Source organism: Equus asinus, chromosome 8 (assembly GCF_041296235.1).
Source record: "Equus asinus isolate D_3611 breed Donkey chromosome 8, EquAss-T2T_v2, whole genome shotgun sequence".
In the NCBI taxonomy this organism is placed as follows: Eukaryota; Metazoa; Chordata; class Mammalia; order Perissodactyla; family Equidae; genus Equus; species Equus asinus.
Window position 1 is genome coordinate 77407834 of NC_091797.1, and position 17102 is coordinate 77424935.

At 41.7% G+C, this 17102-nt stretch overlaps 1 protein-coding gene across 1 annotated transcript; it reads right to left on the reverse strand.

Moving 5' to 3' along the window:
• Positions 1-6569: 6569 nt before the first annotated feature.
• ARPC3 (actin related protein 2/3 complex subunit 3) lies at positions 6570-16186 on the reverse strand. Its single transcript, XM_014858694.3, has 7 exons — positions 16046-16186; positions 13588-13687; positions 10622-10698; positions 9000-9068; positions 7808-7934; positions 7356-7450; positions 6570-6878 (listed from the first exon to the last, which is right to left on the reverse strand). Exons 1-7 carry the CDS (start codon positions 16049-16051, stop codon positions 6816-6818), a joined length of 537 nt encoding a protein of 178 aa, XP_014714180.1. The 5' UTR covers positions 16052-16186; the 3' UTR covers positions 6570-6815.
• Positions 16187-17102: the final 916 nt, after the last annotated feature.

Genomic DNA, 17102 nt, shown 5'->3' on the forward strand with positions numbered 1-17102 from the left:
CTGAATTATCTAGAATAGGCAAATCCAGAGACAGAAAGTAGATTAGAGCTCACCAGGAGCTGGGGGAAGGAGAATGGAGACAGAGTTTCTGTACTCATTTGGGATGATGAAAAAGTTTTGGAAATAGGTAGTAGTGATGATTGCACAATATTATGAATGTAAGTAATGCCACTGAATTATGCACTTAAAATGGTTAAAATGAAAAATTTTGTTATATAGAAAAATTAATCATGTAATATGCTAAAAACCATTGAATTGTATACTTTAAATGGGTGAATTATGTCTCATTAAAACTGTTTTAAAAAACTGTTGAGTCAAGCACAGAAACTGTGGAATGACTTGGAAAGAAAAAAGGGACAGGAAAAGTGATGTTGCTTGGGCAAATGGTTCTCATAGTGGTGGGTAAAAGCAGAATGGTGCCCTAGTGTGGAGAGTCTGTCATGTCCTCTGTCCTGCTGATAGAATACTGTTTAAAGTTCTAAGCCTGATCCTGGCTCTCAAAAATGTGGAGCATTACCTCCTGCTAGGGCAACTTTGTCCCCATCATATTCTTTGCCCTAAGGTTTCCTTCATGCCAGGCTTGATCATGTCATGTAGCTGGCTCAGTATATCCTTTTCTCATCAAGCCTGCCCAATTTGGCTCACTTGTTCTCAGCTCAGTTGTTCTGAGTGCCATCTTTACTAAATCTTCTCCAACTGACCTCAGCAATAACAGCCTGCCCTTTCTCTGGGCTTCTACAGCACTGGGCAGTGATGTCCATCTTCCAGTGTTTCTTGGTTTCTGTCTTGATATCCACATTTCTCATCAGATAGTTAAAGTCCCAGAGAACAGAGTTCACATTTACATTTCCTGTACATCGTTTCAATAGCTGGTATAGTGCAATGGACAAAGCAATCTCCTGATCTTGTTGCCCTAATGTGTTACTAAAAATTGCAATGGAGCAAAGTGACCATCTCATAATGGCTGAGAGGGCCAGCCCTGGATTCAGAAAGACTTAGGTTTCAATGCCATTTCTGGCAACTTCCAAGTGTGTGAGTTTCAGCAATTCATTTAATTTCTGTAGACCTCAGCTTCTTCATCTGGAAAAGGGGATAGTACTTGTATCTGCCACAAAGGTTCTTGCAAAGGTTAAATAAGATTTAAAAATGTAAAGTGTTTAGCACACTGCCAGGTCACCTGTAAACTGGAGCTGCAGTGTTAAAGCAAAGTGGAAAATCACGATTGATGGTTTATCTCAAAATCAACACAGAACAGATGTGGCCCTAAAATTACGCTCTCCTAACGGAATGGTCTTCCAAACGTCTATAAACAAAACGAAGGGGGAGACAAACCAAATGGCCTTTGGTGTAATAGGATTACATTTCTTTCTGGAAACAGCTCCAAACTTTTTATTAAGGTCTTCAGAATGAATAATTTTGGAGAGAAGGAAAATGCAGAATACAACAACTCTCATACATCTTGTTCAAGTATTTCCACGTACTGTAATTGTCCTACACATATGAGAGTAATTAGTGGCATTATTAAAATGATAAATGTAAACAGGATGCTTAAAAGAACAAGGTGACTGTTGTCCTCAGCCTGTTTTTGACTAATGTAACATTTTCTAATATTTGATTTTCTATCTTTTTTAAAAAGTTCTTTTTTCACTGGGTTATTAAGGTAACACATCTTACTGAATTATAGTACGTATGACTTAGAACATACAAGTCTTTGCAATTGCTCCTGCCTGAAGATAGTCACTGTTAACAGTTGGTGTATGTGCTGCCATCGTTTCTTCTGGAGTACATACAATTAAATAAATAAGGATGGAATCATACTATAATACTGCCCCCAACTTTGTTTTACCCAATGATGATGATCCTAAGGCATCTTTCCATAACAGAACAGATAGAGCCCTTTTTTTTTTTTAAAGATTTTATTTTTCCTTTTTCTCCCAACACCCCTTGGTACATAGTTGTGTATTTTAGTTGTGGGCCCTTCTAGTTGTGGCATGTGGGATGCTGCCTCAGCATGGCCTGACAAGCAGTGCCATGTCCACGCCCAGGATTCAAACTGGCGACACCCTGGGCCACTGAAGAGGAACACATGAACTTAACCACTCGGCCATGGGGCTGGTCCCCCTTTATTATTTTTAACAGCTGCATGTTTCATTTTATGGATGTACCATAACTTATTTATCCAATTCTCTATTGAAAGATGACTGGAGGGGCCGGCCCAGTGGCACAGTGGTTAAGTTCACACGTTCTGCTTCGGTGGCCTGGGGTTCCCCAGTTCGGATCCCGGGTGTGGACATGGCACTGTTTGGAACGCCATGCTGTGGCAGGCGAACCGCATATAAAGTGGAGGAGGATGGGCACAGATGTTAGCTCAGGGCCAGTCTTCCTCAGCAAAAAGAGAAGGATTGGCAGCAGCTGTTAGCTCAGGGCTAATCTTCCTCCAAAAAAAAAAAAAAAATCTAATACAAATTAAAAAAGACCAAAAAAATCTGATAATTATTACTAAATTACCTTCCCTAAAAAGTCCTACCTTGTAACATTCTTCTTTTAATGTTGACATTACATTTTGATTAAAGCTGTATTTTTAAATCCATTATGCTATACTTCATGTATAATTTCTTCTAAATCCTTCGGAAACTGTTCTCTCAGGTACATTAAAAAACAAAACGAACACCCACCATTGTACGGCACCAAAGGGGAAATCATTTAGAAGCCAAGTTTTTAGCTCTTATTGTCTGTGCTCCCCCTGCTGGCACTAAGGGAACAGGCACCAGAGTGAGTTGGTTTCTATCACAAAGGTTCCACAATTAAAAAAGATACATTTGTTAGAAATAAACCTTTACTCTTTTAAAAAAATGTTTTGTGTTTATCTATGTATGAATTAATTGACAGGCCTAATGTAGAGCAGTTTTAGGTCCACAGCCAACTTGTGCAGCAAGTGCAGAGAGCTCCCTGCCAGCCCTTGGCCACCCCGCACACCCACATCTCCCCTGCTATCAACATCCCACCCCAGATTGGGACGTTTGTTACAACTGATGAGAAACCTTTAATCGTGATAAGGATCACTGTGGCTTTCTTTCTTCCTTTCTGACATGTCTCTGAGTCTGTAACTGAAGTTTCAACCCAAACACCCAGAATCTGATTTTAGATGAGAATTTTAATTATAAAACAAAAACACAACCCAACAACAACACTCTTTAAAGACTGCCCTTTCGTGTATCTGTGGAGCGTGTTTTTACATACTCATAGCCTTGGGTTTGTGAAATGTTGTACTCAATCCATAATTCAGACCTTGAGTGAACACATGCTCAAGAGCATCTAACTCATGCATTAAAATTACATATTAACCCATAAAACCAAAATGGAATGCTCTAGTTGATCAAGTATCACCATAAAGCTCCAGTTTGAATACGATTTTAAACTTAGGTCTGCTTCTGTATAGCCTTCCCCTTGTCCTCAGTAGCACAATACAAATAATCAGGGTAGCAACAGGCTCGGTTAAAATTTTCCTCTTTCCAGACTCCCTTGTAGCTAAAGGCCAAGGAGACACAAGTGCAAGTCTCTGGGACGGGTTTCTGAGAAGGGTACTTACAGTGATACTCACTGGCATGCCCCTTCATCCCTCTTGCTCTCCCCTCTTCTTCCTGCCAAGCCCAGAGCTGCAGGAGCATGTAGAGACTATGGGGATGAGTGCCACGTGCAAAGGAGAGTGGAGCAAGAAAATAGGAGGAGGCTGGGTCCCCAGTGACACCCTAAATGGCTGCCCCATTCAGGTGCTACTTCCAGACTCCAAGAAACACAGAACCCCCAAGGCCTTCTAAATTGGGTTTTCTGAGCTAAATACAATCCCAGCACAGATATTGAAAAAACTGCCCCTTAAAAGCCAAATGCATAAAGGTGCAATAGAGAAGGCAGTGCAGTAACTTTATGTCCAAAGGACTCAAGGCACTTCCTGAAAGATCTAATTTATAACCTTAACATACCAGGAAACGTGTGGTCTCATATGTTTCTGGAAGAACTCACATAATAGCTACTTCTGTCAGCCAAATAATGAAAACTTCTTACATGCTAAAAACTGGCCAAATGTAAAGTGAACGTCACATAAAGATAGACAATATAGAGTCCAGAAATAAACCCGTACATTTATGGTCAACTGACTTTTGACAAAGGGGCCAAGACAATTTAAAAGGGAAAGAATGGGGGCCGGCCTGGTGGCCGAGAAGTTGGGTTCATGTGTTCCAGTTCTGTGGCCCAGGGCTTCACCGGTTCGGATCCTGGACGCGGACACGGCACCGTTCATCAAGCCACGCTGAGGCGGCGTCCCACATGCCACAACTAGAAGGACCCACAACTAAAAATATACAACTATGTACCAGGGGGCTTTGGGGAGAAAAAGGAAAAATAAAATCTTTAAAAGGGAAAGAATAATCTTTTCAATAATTGGTACCACAACAAATGGATAGCCACATGCAAAAGAATAAAGCTGGACTCCTACCTCACTTCATATATAAAAATTAACTCAAAATGGATCAAAGACCTAAATGTAAGAACTACAAGTATAAAATGCTTAGAAACAGCAATAAATCAACACTTTGGATTAAGCAATGGTTTCTTGGATATGACACCAAAAGCACAAGTTACCAAAGAAAAAATAGACAAATGAAACTTCACCAAAATTAAAAACCTCTGTGCTTCAAAGGACACAATCAAGAAAATGAAAAAACTACCAACAGAATGGGAGAAAATTTTTGCAAATCACATTATCTGCTAAGTCTAGTATTATGAATATATATAAAGAACTCCAACTCAACATCAAAAAGACAAATAATTCAAGTAAAAAATGGGGGGCTGGCCCAGTGGTGCAGCCGTTAAGTTCGCACGTTCTGCTTTGGTGGCCTGGTGTTTGCCAGTTCAGATCCCAGGCGCAGACATGGCACCGCTTGCCAAGCCATGCTGTGACAGGCGTCCCACATATAAAGTAGAGGAAGATGGGCACGGATGTTAGCTCAGGGCCAATCTTCCTCAGCAAAAACAGGAGGATTGGTGGCAGATGTTAGCTCAGGGCTAATCTTCCTCACCAAAAAAAAACAAAAAACGAAAAAAGGGCAAAGGATTTGAATAAATGTTTCCTCAAAGAAGATATACAGTCAATACTGCATGACAAGATGCTCAGCATCATTCTTCATTAGGGAAAAACAAATAAAAACTACAATGAGATGCTGCCTCACACCCACTAGGATGGCTCTAAACAACTAAGTGTTGGTGAGGATGTGGAGAAACTAGAACCCTCACAGGTGGTTGGTGGGAATGTAAAATAGTACAGCCACTGTGGAAAAACCTGGCTGGCAGTTCTCCAGAAAGTTAAACATAGTTACCATACAGCTCAGCAATTGCACTTGCTGGTATTTAACCAAGAGAAATGGAAACACACGTCCACACAAAAATTTGTATACTAATGTTCTTGGCAACATTGTTCCTAACAGCCAAAACATGGAACAACCCAGACGTCCATAAACTGATGAATGGATAAACAAAATGGGGTCTATCCATACAATGGAATATGACTCAGACATAAAACAGAATGAAGTTCTGACATGCCACAACACGGACAGACCTTGAGGACGTTATGCTAAGTAAAAGGAGCCAGACACAAAAGAACAAATATTGTCTGATTCCATTTCTATGAGGTGCCAGGAACAGGCAAATTCAGAGACTGAAAGTAGATTACTGTTACAAGGAGTTGGAAGTTACAATTACGAGGGCTTTAATGGTTAGTGTTTCCATTTGGGTAATGAAAAACTTTGTAAATAGCTAATGGTGACGGTTGCACAAGATTGTGAATGTAATTAATGCCAGTGAATTGTACACTTAAAAATGGTTAAAATGGGAAATTTGTGTGTATTTTATAATAAAAAAAGAAAAATGAATGAAGTACGGATACATGCTATAACATGGATGAACCTTGAAAAGATGACACTAGGTGAAAGAAACCAGACACAGGGGCTGGCCTGGTGGCGCAGTGGTTAAATTCGCACTTTACGCTATTGTGGCCTAGGGTTTGCCGGTTCAGATCCCAGGTGCAGACATGGCACCACTTGGCAAGCCATGCTGTGTAGGCGTCCCACATATAAAGTAGAGGAAGATGGGCACGGATGTTAGCTCAGGGCCAGTCTTCCTCAGCAAAAAGAGGAGGACTGGCAGCAGATGTGAGCTCAAGGCTAATCTTCCTCAAAAAAAAAAAAAAGAAAAAAGAAACCAGACACAAATGGCCACGATATATGATCCTATTTATGTGAAATGTCCAGAATAGGCAAATCCATAGAGACAGAAAGTAGATCAGTGGTTGCCAGGGACGAGGAGGAGGGGGTTGGAGAGGAATACGGGGGTGACTGCTAAAGAGAACAGGTACATCTTTTGGAGATGGTGAAAATGTTCTGGAATTAGTGACAATGGTTGCAAAACTTTGTATATATACTAAAAATCACTGAATTGTACATTTTAAAAGGGTGAATATTATTTCACAAAAAATTTTGAGTGTCAAATACAAGCAATAAAATTTTTCTGACATGGAATGTTAGAAATTTCTTTATTATTATTACTTATTAAGCACCAACTTAATAGTGGAGAAAATTTCAAATCACCCATCAACAGCCCATTTTTCCCTCCCCCACCCAAATTCTTGATAAAGAGCTCTTCAAGTAAAGACATGCTCTCTTCCTTCTTCTGTATAAAACTTTATGAAATAAAGGCAAAGAACCGTGTACATCTTGCTGTGAAATGCTGTCCACAGCTGTGGACGGTGTCTGCCCAGGCTCCCTTTACTGTCCAGGTCCTGAAAGACTCTTGTTCATGAACTGTCTCTTCACAAAGCAAGTCCACCACTAACAAGAGGGGACAAAACAGAACGAACGATGGTGGTCAAATCACAATGCAAATTCAAGGTTAAGGTCCGAATATGAATTTACTGACTAACAAGATTTAATATTAGTCTGGCAGCCCTTACATTATAAACTCCTCGAAAGCACATGTAAAATTTTCTTTCTTTTTTTTGAGCAACTCCCAGGTCACTCAAAATTATGACAAAACAGACATAACCCATTCAAGATAGCTCACGCAAAAAACGTGTTGTGTAGATTTACAAAACCCCGACATAAGAACATACAACCAAAATCTTTTACCATATGCAATTCATTATTCAGGGTGATTCAGTGAACACCTTCTATGCACAAGGCACAGATTCAAAGTTAAGTAACACTGCAATGTGGAAACTGAAAGTATTCTTGCAATGGGAGACCTGAGTGTGTTTAATGGTGGCTACAGGATAAAAGCATCAACTAAACAGGCAAAGAGGGTCTTACCTTGCTGGGTTTATCATTCTGAGGATCAAACACTTTCTCACAAAGTCTCAGTCCAGTCTCCTGCCTCAGTTGCTGTAAGTAGGCCCTCATGACTTCTAAAATAAGGAGCAGGGAGAACAACAAAAAAAACCGTATTTGAGAATGCATCCCAAATGTGCTAGTTGCTGATCTAGACATTGACCTTGGCAATACATTCCTATATAGTCGAAAACGATAAGAAATAGAAATGGCAGGCCAAACGGTTTTATAACTATATTCATTTTGGTCCAAAACATTTTCTACATGTTATACGTGTTGCCAAGAGTCTTTTTTGAGAGTGACTAGTAAGATGATGTACATGCTAGTGATTCCACTCTCAATCTGTATACCAATCAGGGCAAGAAAAGGAGGGGGGAAAAGGTCAAATGGAGAAAATCTTGTGCCATAGAGAGAGGTGGAGACCCTGCTCTTACCATCTTCCTGTTTGTTTGCAGGTTTGGCATAAATTGCGTTAAGTGGAAAACCAGGCTCTCCAGGAATGGGAAAATTAGTGATTCCCAGTGTATACATTTCTTTCTCGCCTTGGCTTTTGGAATTGCACTGAAAAAAAAAAAATATGTGCACACACACAAGTATTTTACAGGGAAAAGATTACTAATAACTAATTTGCAGTTCTTTAGTCTAAGTAGCTACGGCTTACGTTATTAATGTTTTTGGTGCCCTTTTGCAATCTGGTGAAGCCTGTAAGCCCCTTCTCAGAATAATGTTTTAAATGAATAAGATAGAATACATAGAATCACAAAAGAAACCAATTATAGTGAAATACAATAATTATAATAAAAAAACAAATTTATGACATAGTCATAAATATGCTGCTTTATTCATGAATTAAATAACAGGATCCATCAAGGGGTTAATAACTAAATTTTGAAGTAGTAATGAGTGTAAACAAAATTTCAAAATATCTTCAACTCTAAATGTAAGAGAAAAATGCTGTGATTTCTAGTGGAGAAAAAGGCAGAGGTGTTGCTAACACTACTGTGGGCTACTGCCTACATTAATAATTGAAGTGAATGCTAAATTTCAGTTAGAGGTTAATGAAAAGAAAGATGTAATCTCTTCCTACTCAAGTTCATGGACCCTTGAATTCTATCCTTGGACCCCAGGTTAAGAACCCCTGAGCCAAGGGCTTAAAAGGAGTTTTTTGGTCAAGACTTCTGTCTTGGAGGGCTGGCCTGGTGGCATAGTGGGTAAGTTTGCACACTCTACTTCAGTGGCCTGGGGTTTGCGGGTTCGGATCACGGGTGTGGACTTACAAATCACTCATCAAGCCATGCTGTGGCAGCATCCTACATACAAAATAGAGGAAGACTGGCATGGATGTCAGCTCAGGGCAAATCTTCCTCAAGAAAAAGGAAGACAAGCAATGGATGTTAGCACAGGGCCAATCTTCCTCACCAAAAAAAAAGAAAAAGAAAAAAGACTTTTGTCTTGGGAAAACACATGCAAAGCCTTAAACCACCACTACCCTTATCTTCTGATTTGTCAACTATTACTGTTACGTCCACACTCTAGGTTAGAGGAAATATTTTCTACTTGTCTCAACAAGTCCAAATACCTATTATAATTTGGTTTCCTGATAGATGATCATCCAAGTTATATTACCTTTTGGAGTTTCTTCAGACACTCAGAAATGTAGAGAGTTATATATATCAAGGTCCTATCAGCTTCATTCTACAGGGGGGAAAACAAAGTTTAAAAATAGTGCTGATTAAAACATAACAATTATGTGCAATAAACGAATTCAATCTTTGCCTTTTGATTATCAACTGAACACTGTGAAAATATAGTTACTACAGCATCACAAATTCCCATGCTCCAAATGCAGTCTTTTCAAGGCCCTTTTCTGTCCGCTCCTGGGGAGGGAGCCACCAGCTTCCACCATGAGCTGTGTGGCTGATCCTGTTTGCCTCAGCTCCCCCAGCCCTGGGTTCCCGGGGAGCTGTGCAACCAGGCCCTCACTCTGTATAGGAAGGAGAGTTAACAAGGCTGCCTGGAAAACCGGAGGTGTACCAGATGCTTGGCTAATTTTTAAAAACACTTTCACTTCAGGATCTCTGCTGAGAACAGAAACATTCATGACTCTTAAAGAGGAAGCAATTAATTCACATGTGACTTGTTCTTGAAGAGCTCCATAAGCCCAATTCTTGACCCACCCAAAAGGAAAATGTGCAGAAGACAAATGGATGTTGATCAAATGTGGTACGTACTTCAGGTCAAATGTTACACAGATTTATAGTTTAAAAAAAAACAAACTACACATTTTCCTATTTTTAAGATCAGATGATATTTGAGAGAATGAAATGTGGTAGAATTATAATATTTATTTATACCTATTACAACCACAACACTTAGACCATGCATTAGACACAGAAATCACTCCGTTAATACCACAGAATGTTTACACTACAATTTGTAGACCAAGAGTCTGCAAATAAAGATTTCACACCGTTTGATTCCAAAAGGTCAAAGTTCGGCAGCAGAGGCTAAAGTTCCAAATTGTTGAATATTATCAAGAAAATGTGTGACATTCCTGGTAACTTGCTCACAGCAGGAGCTCAGAAAACCTTTTTTTCCATTTCCCCCTCTCCTTTCCTGCCATCCTCCTCCTACCTTCTCCTTGACCTCATTCCTCACAGGAACTAGGAGCAGAAGAGAAGGGGGCTGAGGCAAGGGACAGGGTCAGTGAAGTTTATTTCTCCATCTCAGATCCAAGACCCAGGAAGCATAGAAAAAATAACATAGCACATAGGATTTTTAGTCTTGGACTGGCACCTAGTAGGTGCTTAATTAACGTTGAATAAACAAAGAAGTGTCCAGACCATGAGATGGCGACTTTTCGGTAAAGGACCAGACAGTAAGTATTTTAGGCTTTGCGGGCTGTACAGTCCTTACCACAATTAACTCAGCTGTTGTGGCATGAAAGCAGCCACTGACAATATACAAACTAAAGCGGGTGGCTGTGTTCCCACAGAACTTTATTTACAAAAAAGAGGCAGTGGGCTAGACTGGCCCTCAGGCTGTAGTTTGCCAACCCCTGGTGTAGACTTTGGAGGAAAAATGAGAAACTAATATTGATATGGAGTCTAACATAAGGCACTGTTCTGGATTTTTAAAATCACACAACCTCATTTTCTTTTATTTACTCCTCAGAGCACCCCTGACTGCCAGGTAGATATTATCCCTATCAGAAAACTAAATTAAATATTAAAAGCTCTGTATTTTACCTTAATTTCATAGTTTTTGAAGAAGACATTGGCCTTGAAGTAATAGATGGCTTCATCCACAATATCTGTATCTTTTGCTAAGCAGGATACGAGGGCAAGAAGAGAGAGAACATTAGCCAAATGCAAAACATAAAACCGAACAAAGCTACAAAAACTATATATAGCTAAGCTCAACAGTCAAGGGTTTTAGAGCTGAACAAAATAAAATGAGGCTGCTGAAATATAAAGTCTTTACAAACGATTTCTAGAAAACTAAGTACATGGTTTATTCTTATGGATATATTGTCTTTATAAAAATTATACATGCTCATTAGAAAAATAAATTAATCAATACAGGAAAAAAATTTTTAATTGTCACCCAAACCTCACTACCCAGAAATAACTACTATTAACGTCTGGTGAACATCATTCCAGACATCTCTCAATGCATTTATAAAAAGAGACTGAGACAGCACAGACTAACTTTAACAGAATACATTTTAAAAATGAAAAGTATTCAGGGGCTGGACGGGTGGCATAGTGGTTAGGTTCACACGCTCCACTTCAGCGGCCCAGGGTTTGCCGGTTGGGATCCTGGGCACCGACCTACACACTGCTCATCAAGCCATGCTGTGGCAGCGTCCCACAGAGAAGAACTAGAAGGACATACAACTAGGATATATGACTATGTACTGGGGCTTTGGGGACATAAAAAAAAGAGGATGATTGGCAACAGATGTGAGCTCAGAGCCAATCTCCCTCATTAAAAAAAAAAAATAAGGAAAAAAAAGAAGCCAGGCAGTTTAACATGAGAGAGGACTATGTGTCTACCATGGAGACTCCTCCATTAAAAAAAAAAAAGTATTCAATATAATTTTATTTGGATTTACATATGATAGTTTCAGGGGAAAAAACTCTCAATTGTCATGTGGGAACACACTGGGGTTACATATCCATCTTTCTTTTTATAAAAACTATGCCTTAAAATATATTTGTACAAGCTGTTCTACATGGTCAGAGACTGAGGAAAGCCAGAAATACTGTTGTGACAAAGACAGATCTCATGACACAATTTCTTTGGCAATTTTTGTTTTCCTTTTTTCATTTTAAAAAGGTCAAAATCCCAGGGTCTTGATACCCGGCAGCTGGTTTCAGCAACGCAGACGGTTATTTATACTTCTCGTCTGTGACTGCCATCCCTCTCACACAGCAGAAATGCAAAGGGACCCTGCAGTTTCACTACTCTATAATTCAGCTGTCTTTATTCCTGCTCATTCTCCTGCTAAGGAATTTCCACAGAATTCTAACTCTATTTTCTCGTAATCTATTTTCTCATCTGCAAAAAGGAAACTTCCTCAGAAGATTCAATAGTGTCTACAGAACCAGCTAATTCTTCTAAATGTAATGACGTGGGGGGTGAGGGGGAGGCCACAGGATTCAGAAGAGTGTTTGTCACATAAAAGATGTTCAAAAGGTTATCTGTTGGATATAAATAAATTAATTTGATTAATGCTAACAGTTTTTTAGCTCACAGCACAGGCTTATACGCTTCCATAATTCCAAATTAGTTCTAATCCAGTCCCCCGGGTAAGAGTAACAGGTCATTCCTCGACTATAGCAATCAGGAAAATCTGGTTTCTTGGGGTCCCATTCTCCCTCAAGGGCCCAAGAATTGCAAAGGTGGTAATTAGATTTCCTCCACCCCTAGTTAATGGAATCTTCTGACATACTATATAGTACTTTGTAATGATCTTAAAAGGGTTCTTCTCAAGGAATCTGAGCCAACATTGATTCTTATTTTTCCTTTGCTGTAATTCTTTTATATTATTTTATTTCTTTTTGGTCTGTTTTTTTTCCATCTCTTCCTTTTTCTTCATCTCAGAATCAAGTAAAGACTGTGGTGACTCACCAAGTTTATGACATTTACCGAGCTTTCGATTGGTGTTGAAAACAAAATTAAATTAAAAAGAGATCAAGTCAAACACTCTGGCAGAGGAATGGAGATAGGGTCAGTACAAAATTGGTAATTAAAACCATGGTCTTAGGGGCTGGCCCCGTGGCCAAGGGTTAAGTTCACATGCTCCACTTTGGTGGCCCAGGGTTTCGCTGGTTCGAATCCTGGGCATGGACATGGCACCACTCATTAGGCCATGCTGAGGCAGCGCCCTACATGCCACAACTGGAAGGACCCACAACTAAAATATACAACTATGTACTGGGGGGATTTGGGGAGGAAAAAAAAACGCAGGGGAGAAAAAAAAAACATGGTCTTGGAGACCATGAATGGAACTCACTGCAGACCCTTTCTGGGGCAGGGCAACCATGTCTAATGTCAGACAAATTACACGGTTGGCAGAACATCTCAGGATGCGTCAGAAGAGTCTCACATAGTGTATGAAAAGGATGGAGCTTCCTCAACAGTAAAAAATGGTTAAAGAAAAGAAAGTGAATGCCAAGAAAGAAAGCAAAGATATAAAATTCAGAAAGCAAAAGAAGAAATGAGTAATATTAGATAGGACACTTAAGATTTAAGATCAAGGTATTGCTAAAAATGAAGATCCTGAAGAATGGAGAAAGGAAGCAGATTTAGATGGGGAAGAGGTTAAAATATGTTTTTTTTTCCCATCGTGATGACAGAGAAAGGATGAGGACATGGCATTTTACCGAAGTAGCAGCATTAGCTCAGTTTCAAAGAACTGACTGATAGGGATGATAGGAACAGTGTCAAGAATTAAGAACATTTTTTCTTTCCCTTCAACAAAATATCCTGGAGAAATGAGCAGCAATAATAATACAGTTCCCCATTAGATGCAACATATACCCATGATCTTGAAAAGTCTAGAAAACAGTATCTGCCAAGCAAATAGAAAATACAAAAGCAATCTGAAGCAGAAGACTGAGCTCAGAATTTCCCCAATTTGATGTCAGAGGGTCGCGGGATGTTTCATACCCAAATCTGAAAATAATGGAAAGGGGTTTCAACTTACTCTCTCTAGGGGCAGGTCCTTTGAATTGACTTCTGATGGGCAACAGTGCCATGTTTCCAATGAGTTTAGTGTCAGGGTCCATGAGAGAAGAGTGGTAAGCCTGTAGTGGCAAGCCAGGTAAGAATATAGAAGCAAAAAGAGAGCAACGTCAGCAGGGGAGACAAGAACATTTCCTCAAAGGGAAAAAGATAGCAACCACTCCAAGATTAACTAGGGGATGAGGCAGAGGGATGGTGGCAGCCACGTGCTGTGGCTGGCTCTCACTGGCTCATGAAAACTGTTAAATTTTGAGCCAAGTTGGTTGTTGAACACAGCCATTATTACAAATTAAAATTATACAAATTTACAGTTAAATAAACAGTATTAAAAACAAAGGTAGGGCCAGCCCAGTGGTGTAGTGGTTAAGTTCGCATGCTCCGCTTCAGTGGCCTGGGGTTCGTGGGTTTGGATGCTGGGAGCAGACCTACACACCACTCATCAAGCCACACTGTGGCAGCATCCCACAGACAAAATAGAGGAAGATTGGCACAGATGTTAGCTCAGGGACAATCAGCAAAAAAATTTAAAAACCACATCCACCAAAGGTAATAAATAGTCAAAATTCACAACTTCCTATTTTTAAAAGTTGTTTTACTACTGTTTACCATCTTAAGGTTATTTATGTCTTGGTATCTTTATGGTGGAAATACTATACAATGGGGTGCTACTGTGCATCTCTTCCAGTTCCATGTTCACATTGCTAAGTGGTAGGAGTATCCACACTACAGAAATAGGCAAACACGATATTAATTAGGGGTACCCCTCCCCCAGCTGTTGTTAAGCCAGAACCTAAGCACTGCTTTTCAGCTCTGCCACTTCCTGGCTTGGTGTTTGACCACGACATCACTTTTCTTCTCTTAGCCTGTCTCCAAGTTTGTAAAATGAAGAGATATATACTGCCTTCAGTGAGTAGGTGTGAGTTAAAGGAGGGGAAAAAAATCAAATTAATGAGAGCAATTTGTATGCTGATTCCCAGTTCTGCTTTTTACAAGATGTCTGGCTTTTTGTAAGACAACACGGGCACCATTCACGAATTCATTCATTCACAAAACGATTACTAAGCACCATCTATGGGCAAGGCACAGTGACATAACAGGATGCAAGCCCAGTATGGTTTCCACCCTTGAAGAACGTTCAGGCTCACGGAGAAGACAAATATTAAATAAGGGATCACAGGGGAAGTCCAAGGTACTCTGCGCAACTGGAATGAGCACAGGGCTTTAGGGTCCTGGCTTAAAATCTGGTTTGTGTGCAACCTTGGGCAAGTTACTTATCTTCTCTGAGCCTCGTTTCCTCCTCTGCAAAAGGAGAGAACAATAACATATCTACTTCACAGGGTCACCGTGAGGATTAAATGGGATAATTTATATAAAGCAGGCAGCTCAGGCCTGCTGGCACACGTCAGGAGTCAAATGGTAGCTATGGGACTCATAAGATATACATCTCTAAGTATGGCTTGCTCCTTTTTATCACAGGTATGCTTCATTTAAAGCAGCCTCCACCCTCCCCTTCATGTTTTGTTACCCATCTAGCATTTCCTTGATGGCATTTTTCACTGTCTGAAACGATCTTTATTTACGTGTTAATTGTTTGTCTCCCCATTAGAGGTAAACTCCTTCAGAGGAGGGATTTGCTGGGCTCATTCAGTGCCGTAACAGTGCTCGGCATGCAGCAGGTGCTCAGTAATGTTTGTCGTCTGAATAAGCCCATGTTACTGAACCTCCTTTTTCCTAATCTGTAAAATGTAGACTATGATGGCAATAAATCTACCCCCCAGACTGGCTGTCAGAAATTAAGAGCAACCAGACCACCATCAATTTCGCTCCTACTCCGAAGCACAAGAAGACAGAAACATCTGGGAACCAGGCGCGGACCTGAGTCTGCTCTGGGGCCCTAAGCCCAGCGGCTCAGGGGTGGCCGTCACCGCCGGGGGACGGGGGCGGAGTCCGGGAAGCGGGGTTCGACAGGCACGAGCTGCGGGAGGGACCCGCCCCCTGGGGCGAAGGAGGAAGTGGGCCCCCAGGAAAAAAGGAGAAGCCGGACCCCGGACTTGAAAAATGAAAAACAAAACGCGCAGCCCTTGGCTCCCGGCTCTGGGGAAGCTCGGGGGACCCTGCCGGAGCCGAGGGTGCAGAACGGGCGAGAGAAGGCGGGACTGGAGAGAAGGGGGCGGGAAGGGCCGGGCAGCCTCCTCCGCACGGCCCTGGTCTCCGGGCGCTCGGCCGCGCCCCCGCCCCCACGGCCGACACCCCGGGCCGCCCCAATCCTGCAGGCACCGGTCCCCTCCCCTCGGCCTCCCCTTCTCGGCCCCTGCTTCCTCTCTGCCCTCCTCGGCCCGCTTCTCTCGGCGCATGCACGACTTCTTGCTGCTCTCCCCAATTCTCGCCGTCTCCCCGCATCCCCAACTCGGCCGCCTTACCGGCATCTTGACGGCGGCGCGGTTCCAACCCAGATGAGGAAGACGGGGTTAGAGCACGGCGCTTCCGGTCTGGCGGCCCAGGCGGGGCAGGCGGAAGTGAGCCGGAAGGGGAGGCCTCCACGCTTCCGGCCTTGCGGTCCCGCCTCTGGGTGCTGCGGCTGCGTGGAGCCGAAGGCGCGCCAGGGGGCGCCCGAGCAGCAGGCAGGGGCTGAGTGTCGCGCATGCGTGAGGCCTGTGCGACAGGGAGCTGGGTCTTGGTGTCAGAGAATCTCAGTGATTAGTCGTCTCCTTTGTTTTTCTTCAGAGATCACCTTCTCAGTGAAGCATTCCCTGCGTCACACTATTTTAGATTCAGCCCCACTCCAACTCCCTTGCCTCACGCTTCTTTCCCTTAGTTCTTATGATTCTTTTATGGTTTACTTTTGGTGTTTGTCTCCCTGTCTCCCCATTCATGTGAACGTCAAAAACGCAGGGATTTTGTCCGTTTTGTTCACTGCTGTATCTCCCGTGCCTATTAACAGGCATGGTACTTAGTAAGCACCAATAAATACTGAATAAGCGAACCCAACCCACTGGTTTTAACAATGGGGAAAGGAGAGCACAGGGAAGAAGGGGTTCGCAGTTCTTTGTAATGCTGCAATACTGCAATGGTTGAGCAAGTGGACTCTGGGTTTGAAGCCCAGCTCTGACACTTACTAGCTGTGTAATTTTGTGCAAGTTATTTAACCTCTCCGCAACTCAAGTTTCCTCACCTGACAATGGAGATAACTACTTCAGTTTTGTGGGGTTGAAATGAATTGAATATCAAGTACTTAGAACTTAGATGCCTGGAACATACTAAAAGCTCAGGAGTTTTTACTGTTACTAGAAATCACGGGCTGTTTCATTGCTGTTCGTTGCTGCTTTGGGCCCTTTCTTCTGCCAGACCCTCAGACTGGAATACTTTGCCCCATGTTCCCACAACTGATTTCTCGTTTAGGTCTCTGGCCAAATAGCACCTATTAGGAGGCTTCTTTGCCAACGAGCCCAAAGTAGCCCCTTAGCCTCTCTCCATTTT